Below are 11,986 nucleotides of genomic sequence, written 5' to 3' on the forward strand. Positions count from 1 at the left end.
CATAGAGACGCCCCTGGTTCTGCCCTATCAGAAGTTCTACCTGGTAAGTGAAACCTCATCTTTGGGCCTGGTACCAAGAAAACTCAATGCAACATATTTCTTTTTTTTTTAGTTATCAACTAAAACATAGATACTGAAATGTTTTTTTTTTTATCCTCCAGCAAAGAGTTTAATATAGTAACATCAATACCAACTCCTTTGTACAATTTAATAGCAATGAAATAAAAGAAGAAAACAGCAAACCTCTGGTTCCAATCTAGTAATTTAAATGCTTTAGTGGAGGTGAATTTTTTTTCTCTGCTGAACTTTAACTACTGTGATGTGAGTGTAGTTCCAACATGGATGGCTTTTTTTTAAGACTTGCTAAACATTTTAGAGAAGCTTTAAAGTTATGCACTAAAAACAACATTCCCCATAATTAATAGAAGTGAAAGCAATTGTTTTCACACTTAAAATCATTGTCTGAGTCAGAGCATATACTGAATTGAGTAACCGTAATTCTTCAGCTTGCCTCTTAAGCAACAACTTATTTCCTGAAACACTCGCAACCCCAAAGACAAACTCTTTGTCTGACTTTTGCTAACAATAACTATCCTAAGGAAGAGAAGCATCCCTGCCAAGAGGACCCAAGCAAATGTCAGCTTTTAATAGGTTATCAGCATGTAATGGACTGTTACTTCTGTTTGTACAGGAAGCTTATTTCTCAGCCCTGATGTCCGTCGGTGGTTTGACCCTTCAGTGTTGGCGTCACTTCGCTTTTAGGCATAATTGCTCGTTAAATAATCACTTTGGTTTGTTTAGTGTTTGCACTCAAGCTGTTTGCTTGTTCAGGACATAGATCATTTAACAGCTGACTGCTGTGACACGCCGGCCAACAGCTCCAGGCTGTATTATATGTCTAGTAGAAAGATGGCTGGAATAAAAGCAAAGGCTGTTTAAGGGACAGTCGTGCTAAATTGCTTCTAAGATTGGTTTTCCGTGTGCAAATCTTGTGAGATATGCATAGATATCAATCATTTACTCTACAATTCTGATTTTAATGGTAAAAAAAGGATGAAAGTTTGCAGTTTCCCTTAAGTCGTGTGGAAGACTTAGTAAAGTATGAAAGAAGCTGCACTGGTTAAATTAAATCAAAACTAACAACTTTGCCCTACATCCCACTACAATGGTTGTAGACACTAACTCTGAGGATATTTTTGTTTGTTTGGAGTTGATTTGAAGTTACACCGCAGTAAATCAGCCAATAGAAATGCAACCCTGAAGGCCACTGGCAATATCACACTGTGGCAACATTAAACAGCCTCTCTGTCAGTGTTTAGAAATCTGATAGTGGATCACTTTGGATCAGCAGATTGAGAAGTCATGGAGTTATGTGTAAAGATGAGGCCACATTCACCCCAGTAGATTAAATCTGACAACAGAAAACAAAAAATTGTCTGATCAGATAAGGATTATATCTGTTTTGATGTCTGATAATAACTTTTAGCTCCATTATCTTTAGTGTTTAAAGGGTTTGAAGTGGGTTTAAAGTGGTACACTGGTCAAATGACTTGTTCTGTCAAAAATTCAACCCTCTGAAGTTGCATAGGTAAGTTTAGAAGAACAGCCACATTGATATACACCAAGTGTTAATTATTAACCTGAAAAATAATTGATATATCTCACATTTGTTATTATTTATGTCAAAAGTTAGAGTGTTAATTTAAGACATGTGCAGAGGTCAATCTTCCAGCAGGATAAAGACCATAAACAAACACGTCCAAGTTATGGACCAGACCAAAGTCAAATTGAGAAGATTGACAGTTGATGTTTACAGTTCAGTGTTTATAGATAATCAGCATCTACTGTCATTGAACTTAACCCATCCTGAAAGGCATTGACTGAGGGGGCTAAAGGTATGACACAATTTTCATATTTTTATTTCTGAAAAAAACGAAAAAGCAAAACGTTTTAATGTTTTACAGTTGATCTATAGATAATATAACAAAAACACTTGGGGTTGGTAATATTACAAGTTCAAGTAGTTTAGATAGTTTTACTCTCCATTGAATAATGTGGCCTTTTTATATATGTATGTATATATATATATATATATATATATATATATATATATATATATATATAGCACAAATGTTTATTTATTTATACGTGAATATACCTTAAAATTATAATTTACATATTATATATTTTTTTATTGCTTATCATTTCCTCCATAATTAGTTGGCAACACAAACTATGTCGAGTTTATCAGCATTATTGCCAACTACTGGACCAGCATTATTATTTTTAACATGATAATAATTAATCACTCGTTTGGATCAATAAATGCCAAAAAAAAAAATACATAGAAATAGCGTTTTTAGGGGAAAAAAGAAATATAATTTAAAAAGAATGTAAAAAAATATCACAATGAACTCTTTTTATAGCATTAACCTCATTGTGTTTGACAGTCAGACCAGCTGGGGTTAATTATAAAAAGAATACTAACGCTAAGGAAAACAGCTGTGTTTGTGTTCATAAATCTGACTCCTCTCCCTCTGGAGTTTAGAGTCTCCCAGTAACGTAGGACTGAAGCAGATTTATTGCACTGCTGCTCAGGCTTCTCCTCTGTTTTCTTTAGCCAAAGCAGTAGTCTGATAATAATAAAGGTCCTATGTGGTATTGATCTTAAAAAACAAATACATGTATGCCCATTTAAAGCAACCCTGAAAGCACTGCAAACAGCTAGTTAGCCACACAGAACTGCACATCTGATTCCTTTACAGCATCTCCAAACAGATTACAGTAACCAAGGCGTAATCCTGTTATATGTACTGTAATCTACAACCTGCTGACCCCTGGAAGCTTGACAATCACACCCCCCTCCTGCAGCCTAGAGACAGTGTTAGCTTTGAGTGCGCCGGGCGCAGGTCCCGATGTCCTGTGTTTTGATTAGCTGGGTGATGGAGGCCTTTGGAGTGTCTGTGTGGAAGAGGCTGCAGGCTGGATTTAAAGATATGCACAGACAGAGAGGAATGTGTGCGTCGGGTGTGTTGGATCGTAACGGGCCTGATTCGATAATCACCTGAGACCAGGGAACATCTCATTCTGAGAGGTCGGGTCACATGGCCTGATCGAGGTAAATAAATGAGATGAGGGCAGGAGGAAGGGAGGGAGGGGAAAGAAACACCAGTGAGCTCCCTCTGTTTACATGCTCTGGACTACTAAAGCCTCAGGATGAGGAGCTGTATTTGATCCACAGTGATTAAAGCATCAGTTCCATTCGACACAAACTCAGAACAGCAGGGACGTACAAAATTCTGTGTTTACAACTACCACAGATGTCTTTGTTTTCTGTTTGGCAGGACAACCAAAAAAAAAAATTCAACAAGAAAATGGAGTAAAACTGCCTGACAGGGCCGTGGGAAGGATGTGGGATACACGGCAAACATAATAACAAACATATGATCTAGAATTGTCCTTCCTGCTCCATTGTTGTACCACAAAGCCATCAAGAAGCCCTTTGGCTTTTATAAATATGAGTGGATAACACAAAACATGCTCAGACCTTAAATTGTCTTTACACCATTTCTGACTCCATATACAAAACTACACAGTTATTCCAGGTGAATAAGGCTGTTAGTCAAGAGTTACAATTTGCAGAAAAGAGAGAAATGAGTCTATATTGGGGTGAAGGCTTGAGACTTGAACAGAAAACTACTTGCAAATTACATTTATTGTACAAGATTTTAGTTCAGCTTTAACCAGAATTCTATTATTTTTATCATTATATCCATCCATCTGTCCATCCATTAAATTCAATTCAGTTTATTTATATAGCGCCAATTCACAACACATCATCTCAAGGCACTTTACAGTTCACCAGATCATACAGTCAAATTGATTAAAAGTTTTCCATCTAAGGAAAACCAGTTGAATGCATCGACTCATTGACTCGAAGGCAATCCCTCACACTAAGCATGCTTGTAGCGACAGTGGAGAGGAAAAACTCCCTTTTAACAGGAAGAAACCTCCAGCAGAACCAGGCTCAGTATAAGCGGCCATCTACAGAGGATGACTGGGGTCCGTCCATCCATCCATCCATCCATCCATCCATCCATCCATCCATCCATCCATCCATCCATCCATCCATCCATCCATCCATCCATCCATGCTTCTTCCCCTGCTTAGTCCTTGTCAGGGTCACGGTGCCTTTCTCTGACAGTTTATGGGAGATCACACTCACACCTAAGGACAATTCACACAAGACAGTTAACCTAGCAGTCCTGTTTTTGGACTGTGAGAGGAAACCAGAGTACCTGGAGAGAACCCACACATGCACAGGGAAACTCACTGTCCCACTGTGCAGCCAATAGTCGTTCAATTATTGTTGCAAGCAAAGAACATGGTTTGAAAATGGAAATAAGAGAAATTCAATCGAGAAATAAAAATCTTGAATAACTTCTTCAGTGAAACAGTTTTTTTTTCTTCTAATTTCTCTATTTAATACTGTTTTATGAATTACGTTCTTTTCAAACTGCATTTCATAGATCATCTTCTCTTCACTTCAAGCCCAAATACAAAGGTTTGCTCTTGATGTGCACATTGCCCAATAGAAATGCTGCTGTGAGCCTATAGAAATGTTTCTTCACTCCTTACTCCAGAGAATATTTAGAGAATGTGCTCTAATCAAGTTGAGAAGAATGCATGTCGTAAATCTCAATCTGAAGTTTGAAAAAAAAAATTTAATGACAGCTAAAAAGATGTACATTTTTAAAATAATGTTAAAACATGCTGATAAATAAAATCTGAGAAAACAGCAAAGACATTATCAAGGCTTCTTTCATTTTGTTTCATTTCTAGATTGCATCTTTTTAAAAAATGAATTTACAATATGCATTTTCCTTTTGTTTGCATCCACAAAAAGAAAAATAACCCCATATTGTTTTGGTTAGGGAGGATTCTGCTCCTATCTATATCTGTTAAAAAAATAATACTGACATTGACCTAGTATTCCTGATATATAGACCTGAATTGTGGACTGCATGTCTTTGTCCTCCTTAGTCCCTCCTGTTCTGACTAAGGGTGGATATTAATTATATCTTCCATGTAAGATTAGACTCCAAAGACACTTTCATAGCATTTGAAGGATTTCCTAATCAGTGTAGAGGCTGTAGTAGAAGTTTTTATGTATGTGGTGTGACTAAAAGTAAAACTACATAGGCCTATCTATGTTAAAATCAAGTCATAAGGAAGTCATATTTAAATGTCAAATCATTCTGGCTTAAAAATGTATATAAATGTACTCTTTATCAGAAGATAGTGTCCCAAATTAGAACATTTCTATTTGAAAAAAATTCAGTCTTAAAATCTGTGGGGGGTTTTTTCCGTTATCTTATGCAGGCCAGTCAGCTTGTGCGCCTAAATTCGGCCAATCATATATCAACGGTCATCTGTCAATCAAATTTTTTCGGTCATAATATCTTGATTGATATGTCGCAGCTAATATACACAACGTTTGAAATGAGAATCATTTCATTTCCCAGTGAGTTCCGTCCCAGTGTTCACAGGAATGGACGTCTGCGTCTTCAGCAGGCGTAGAGCTAACAGAACTGGCAGAGTTGCAAGGCAAGGACTCAAACATGTACGGCTGTAAGCCTTCTACACCAAACCAAGCTTCTGCCGTCCTGGTGTCCTCTTCCAGAACATCTTCGTACCCACTTTCCTCCTCTAAATAAAAAATGCATGGCGGAGGAGACTCATTCTCGACCTCCAACACAAAACTCTCCTCCTCTTGCATGTTTCCTCTGTCCATAGCGTTCCTTGACAGTGTAGTTTCTAAGTCACCAATTTAGTACTATTTGGTCCCAATGTAATTTCCCATTGGGAACCTACTAGCACTAAGTTGCTAACTGGTTAGCAAGATGCTTCTGAGACACCGGCCACAATCAAATGTGCCTGCGAACCTTCTGCCGCAACAACAATCCCGCCCTCTTGATAAACGGCCAATCAGGAGAATTAGGAAATGCAACGGTTGGAACGACTGTTTTCCTATGACTTTTACTCAACTTAAACCAGTTGCACTTCAGCAGAGTTAGTAAAAACTTTCCTGCTGAACCTCAGTAGTAGTAGTTCTCTTTGATTACAAAAGTAGTGGGCTCTATCTCAGTTTCCTCTTGCCAAATGATTATTTCCCCTGTAGCTAAACGGAGTGCCGTCCTCAGGTGCGCAGTGCCTACCAATCTGTGTGTCTGTGTTTGTCGTGTGCGTGTTTGTGAGTGCGATTGCTTAAATGTGGCTAGAGAATAAAACAGTTGGTATGATTAGATTTAAGAAAAATAAAACTAAATACACATTAGGTTGTTTACCATACCTAACGCCCCTATCATACCTTCATGATTTAGGCAGCGTATTCCTGAAGTACGAAAAATGTGGTAAAAATGCTGGTATATGTCGAATAAGTTATGGGTACGTTTTTTATAAGTTATTAGGCCAGGTGCATTGCTGCCCCCCTCAGGACACTGGCTTGTGACAATTCATGAGCATTAGGCATAAGTTAGGCTGTTGTTGGACATAAGTTCTGGACTCGTCATGAATACTCTATACACCCAAAATTGAAAAAATACATAGAAAATGCCAGGATTTTAGAAGATTCTGGGACCTCAGGCATTTGCTGGCTAAATCGTAAAGATGTTACAGCGGCTTAACTTAGTCTTAGTTTAGTGGGAGAACCGTATTAGATTCAGCAGTTATCATAATAGCAAAGTAATATTGATTGTGACATTTTCTGGTGATTAAATGTATCATAAAGCCTTTGATTACAGGATATTGTGGTTGCTTCCTGAAAGCATGCTATTACGTTTAAATGAGTCACTCTCAATGTGACACAGCATCTGTATAAAGCAGCCCAGTGGGTGACTGTGTTCATTTATTATTGGGTTTATATTACAATAACCCAGCAGAAACAAAGACGCACAGACCTCGCTCTGTGAACCCAGTATGATTCAGTCTGTAGCCCTGAGCTTCTTGTGCTTTATAAACACCGTCTTTCTAAAAGGACCTTGAGTGGTTATAGCTGGTAAAAGCCACTGGAAGTCTGCGGCGGTGATGCGAATTCAGTGGACAGAAAGGACATTGTGCTTCATAATGACGTTCGCTGCGGTAAACATAAAATCCACGGAAATGCATTCATGGTTCATCATGTGGGTTAAGCTTATGGCCATAGATGGGATGTTGTTTTCCCACTCAAATGTCTGTGTGCTGCATGAACTTACCTCGCTCTTTCTTTTCTTTGGAGAAGGAGTCAAACCTCCTGCGTAGAGACTTTCTTCGTTTGCGTATTTCTGTGAAGGAAAGAGATACAATGAATGTTACTGTTGGATCATCTGTTGTTCATCCTGAACTGTAAAAGCTAGGCACTTCATGATCTGAAATATCTGTCTTTTATTTAGCTGTATTTTGTGTGGTTGAGATGAAACACTGAGGCAATAATGTTTACACTCTCTTGTAAACAGATGTAAATCTGCTCATAAAGTATAACGTGTCTTTTTTCCGCCGTCTTATAAAGACTGCATCCTTAGCAAAATCTCCTTCTCCTTTCTTACAACATTGGAACAAAGGGTTTCTGTAGGCAACTCTTAGCTGTTTGTTTGAGCAGCCTGCTTTCCTTTATGGTTACATGCAAGAAAAAAAACAAAGGTTCAAAGAAAGATGGAAAAAGAGGAATAAACAGCTAATGCAGGAGTAGTTACACCTCCTGAATCTTTATATTTTGTGGTCAGATCACAATCAGAAGCTTTAATGTTTGCACTCAGGGCGTTATATGATCCATTGACACAAAGCTGCATGTTTGTTAAGTGGAAAATATATTTCTTTTAAATTGTTTACAAATAAAAACCTGATATGTGTGGTATCCATTTTTTTTTTACTTGACCCAGCCTGACCTGTCATAGGAGATACAGGTGTTTTGTAGCATATGCCTACCAATTTTTTTTTCAATTCTAGAGACTTAAATGTGTCAATATTTCACTACAGATTTAGGTCCTGACTATTACTTGGTAATTGTAACATGATATGATCTTATGATCATAAGATATAGCCTTTTTGGACTGCAGGACTCCTCTAGCTTTTGTCATGGTTTTGGTTCTGTTGTCCTTTACTTTGCGCCATGTTTCCTAGTTTTATTGGTATAATTCCTATTTTGTTGTAGTTTCTAGATTTATGTTAGTTCTCTTGTTTTTCTGTTGTTTTCCTTTGTTGCCCTCTTGTGTGTGTTCCTTTCCCCTTGGCTCCCTCGTTGTCTCCTCACACCTGCTCCTTTTCAGCTCGTTAGCCCTGCCATTGTGTCAGTCAGCTACATATACTCTCCCTCTGCTGTCACTCCTTGTTGGTTCCTTGTTGTTGCTGGTCCTGTCGTTGCTGTAGTATTCTCACCTCGTCTCTCCCTGGCTCCTTGTGCGTGTTTTCCCTTGATGTCTCTATGGTTCTGGTCTGTGTTACATTTTTAGTTGGATTTTTAGATTCTGCTTTTGTTAACTGCTTTCAACATTAAAACTTCAAGGAATCACCCCAGCCTCTCTGCCTCTGCATTTGGGTCCTCTAAACCACAACCAAAACCAGACAGCTTCTCTGTCCCTTCTGAAACAAATTATCTCCAAAGCATAATGCTTCCACCACCATGCTGGACTAAGGCGATGATATATTCAGGATTATGTGTGTTAGTTTGTCCACATATACAGCTAAGCATGTTGATCTAATTTAATGTCACTGGTCATTTTCACTCCTATATTTCCTTTGGTGTTCTATTCCTTTTGCTATTTTTCCCTTTCAATTTTATATTTTAATAAGTTAAAGTTACTAAAGAGTTTGAATTTTTTTTCTTAACCAAATTTTGTAATTCCATACAAGATTTTGCTATTTAGTCATTCCTACGGATTAATTAAGTTAAGTCGAAGTCTATTGGTCAGTATGTTTAATTTTCTTTATTGCATCAGACCAGACTTTTTATGTCTGTATTTCAGATTAGTTTTCTTCTCACCAGTCTCTCATAAAGACCAGATTTGTTAATTCGTGTTTAATCTCAACAAATAATCCCACCAAGATACCGCGTATTTATAGAAATCTCACACCCTCTCTGATATATATACTTTAATACAAATCTGATATAAACTGTTAATAAGGCTAAAATTAGCAAGAAATGACAAACAAATCACTGCTTTTTAATCAAAAGTGTTGAAAAAGCACTGAACTATAATAATGGCAATTATTAGGTCATAGTTGAAAAAAAATGTGAAGTAAAATGGTCAATTATTTCAGACAGAATTAAAATATATACAAAAGATACAAGGAGCACAGTTGAGTAGACAAAGAACAAGAAAAAAATGACAGAAGTAGGTTTAGCAGTATATTGTTTAACTGTAATGGTAGCTCTGAAAGTGGACAGATGGAATGTAAATATATTGTTATAAGACGAGGGGACTGAGTACACATCCATGGGGGACTCCAGAAACAACTGTCAGTAGTGATGGTGAAAGTCTGTACATATTACATCAAACAGGCAAATGTGAAAAAAAATGGGTCAAATTTAAGGTATTTCATTAGATTCACTTTTTTATATTTAATATATGAATTGTGATATTTACAGTTAAGGAAAAGTTAGCTTGTGAGTAAAGTTACTTTAACTTTTTACAAAAACAAAAGATGAAAACTTGCACACTTTTGAATGCATCCCGTATATCCAACATTTTACAGTATTATCACTCTCAGTTTCTTTTTGTTGTTGTTGTAAAGCCACAACTGATATTTTGTTCTTCTAGACTGTCCCTGACTCCTTACCTCTTTCAAAGCAGGTCGTTTTTCTTTTACAAGCTCCACATTCTGCTTTTCTTGTTTATATGCAGGGATTTGGTGTTTAGGAATGACTAATCCATAGACTGACGGTTCTTTTCCCTATTACGTAGGGATTTGATTCACCCAAAGTTGCGCCTTCCAAAATACTTGTAACATGAGTAACAGCTTTCTTTTTTTCCACTTTACTAAGGAAAAAGTTTTTAAAAACAGACATATAAATAGAAGGGGAAAGAGGGGGAAAAAAGGAAACAACTGAGTTTGTGCTGTTGGGATAAAGAGGTCAGATTCCCACGGTTGCAGGAAATTAAAGCTTATTTCTAAAGTGCGCCGCTCCTCCCAAAGAGCACACGCCACCTCCATCTGAGGTCCATGTTCTGCTGATGAGTGTCTGCTGCTGCTCCTGTATTGTGTGCATGCATTAGTGCAAAATGTAGAGACAGAGAAAGTACAATAATAAACAAGGTCAAATAAAAGGAGACCTGCATTATGTAGCAAATACCCCATGTTTGCAACAATGTTGAATCATTAACCTGTAGATTTTATTTTGTGTTAGTAAATGGCTCCATTCAGGAGGTTCGAGTCCCTAAATCTGTGGGTGACTCAGACTACATGGGTAAATACTGACAAATCAAACCTAACATCTGTCTTTGCTACTTCTAAACAGAGGTGTCAAAAGTATTAATATTTATTACTCACGCAGAAGTATAAATCCCACTTTTTAAAAACACTTTTGTAGAATTGAGAGTATTATCTGAAGACTTTACTCATGTAAAAGTGTAAAAGTACCATTTTTAAAACTACTTAAAGTATAAAAATAAATCTAATACAGAACAAATGTTAGGGACGGAAGCTCTACTAATAAATCTTAGGGAAGCTCTACTGCACTAGTCTATAAATCTACAATTCTGGATGATAATTTCCTTACAGTTAATTTTCTAAAATTATAAAAGGTAGTCAGGTTACACCTTAAAGTTACACAATTTTAAAAAGATCAAGAAGTGGGAAAAACTTTCCTACAGAACCGTAAATAGCTGCCCTCTTCTGCACATCTCCTAAACACCAAATCCTTCCAACTTTTTGCAGAACACACATTTCAAAATATATCGCAACACATCCGTTAAAATATTTCCAGTGACTAATGTACAAATTACGTTGTGTTTTCATCTAAGACATGGGTTTCTATAAAATATTTGCCATATCTCTTGTTGATCTTAATCAAAACCAACAGCAGCTGCAGGTTTTATTAAATTCCTAATGTGATATTCAGTAATAAAGACATGCAAAGCAACATGAGATTTACAAAAAGATCTAGTGTTTGTTTTTCTCCTTGCGACTCTAGGTTTGATTATTTTTTTAATTAACAGAAAACAGACAGGCTGCAGAAAGGAGGTGAGTAAAAATTGGGAAAAACCAAAGGCACATAGGACGAAGTGGAGGCCCAGATAATTTTGTAGTCCCTGTAGAAAAGAGACTCAAGCAACAGGGGCATGAGAAAGAACAGCGAAATAACCCAAAATGTGCATAGAAAAACAGCAGGAACCTAGTTAAACACTGATATGAAATGTGAGGAAAACAAAACACTAATATATTAAGGGGGATGGGAATGTGATAAGTGGTAAAGTAGATGGGAGAAAGCAACAGGAGATAAACAGGGATGAGGGGAGCACAGCAGGAGTTGATGCCTTGACCGTAACAGACATGCTGCACTGAGGAGACCTTTCCCCCCTCAAGGGAGACAAGAAGAAAAAACTATTCCCACACTCACTAACAGAGACCTTTGTCTGAAAACCAAGCAGGAGAAGATAAACAAAAACTCTGTCTGTGACTCAGCTGATACCAGCAAGCATCCCTGACATTACCCTTTACTGTTCTGACTTTTATATTCTTTATGGCAGATTTAAATGCGTAGGGAAACGGCCGTTCCAACTGTGGCATTTCAGAATTCTCCCAGGTTGTGCCGGACTTTACACGAGTGAAAAAAGTTAATATGATTGGTTGTTTATCAAGAGGGCGGGATTGTTGTGGCGGAAGGTTTTATTGTGGCTGGTTTGTCTGAAGCAGGCATCCCCAAACTCGGTCCTCAAGGCCCCCTGTCCTGCAGGTTTTAGAGGTTTCTCTGCTTCAGCACAGCTGATTATAATGATTGCAGTAGACCAAA

General features: G+C 37.4%; 1 protein-coding gene across 3 annotated transcripts in view; it reads right to left on the bottom strand.

The window, feature by feature from the left end:
• LOC107091514 (rho GTPase-activating protein 6-like) overlaps positions 1 to 11,986 on the bottom strand; it is a 93,304-nt gene that overhangs the window by 19,146 nt on the left and 62,172 nt on the right. For all 3 annotated transcript variants that reach the window (XM_015385483.1, XM_015385482.1, XM_015385484.1), the window contains exon 3: positions 7,254 to 7,322. In XM_015385483.1, coding sequence (XP_015240969.1) covers positions 7,254 to 7,322 — 69 coding nt within the window. The remainder of the gene's footprint in view (positions 1 to 7,253; positions 7,323 to 11,986) is intronic.

This window comes from Cyprinodon variegatus, unplaced genomic scaffold (assembly GCF_000732505.1).
Source record: "Cyprinodon variegatus isolate N-32 unplaced genomic scaffold, C_variegatus-1.0 Scaffold341, whole genome shotgun sequence".
NCBI classification, from domain to species: domain Eukaryota; kingdom Metazoa; phylum Chordata; class Actinopteri; order Cyprinodontiformes; family Cyprinodontidae; genus Cyprinodon; species Cyprinodon variegatus.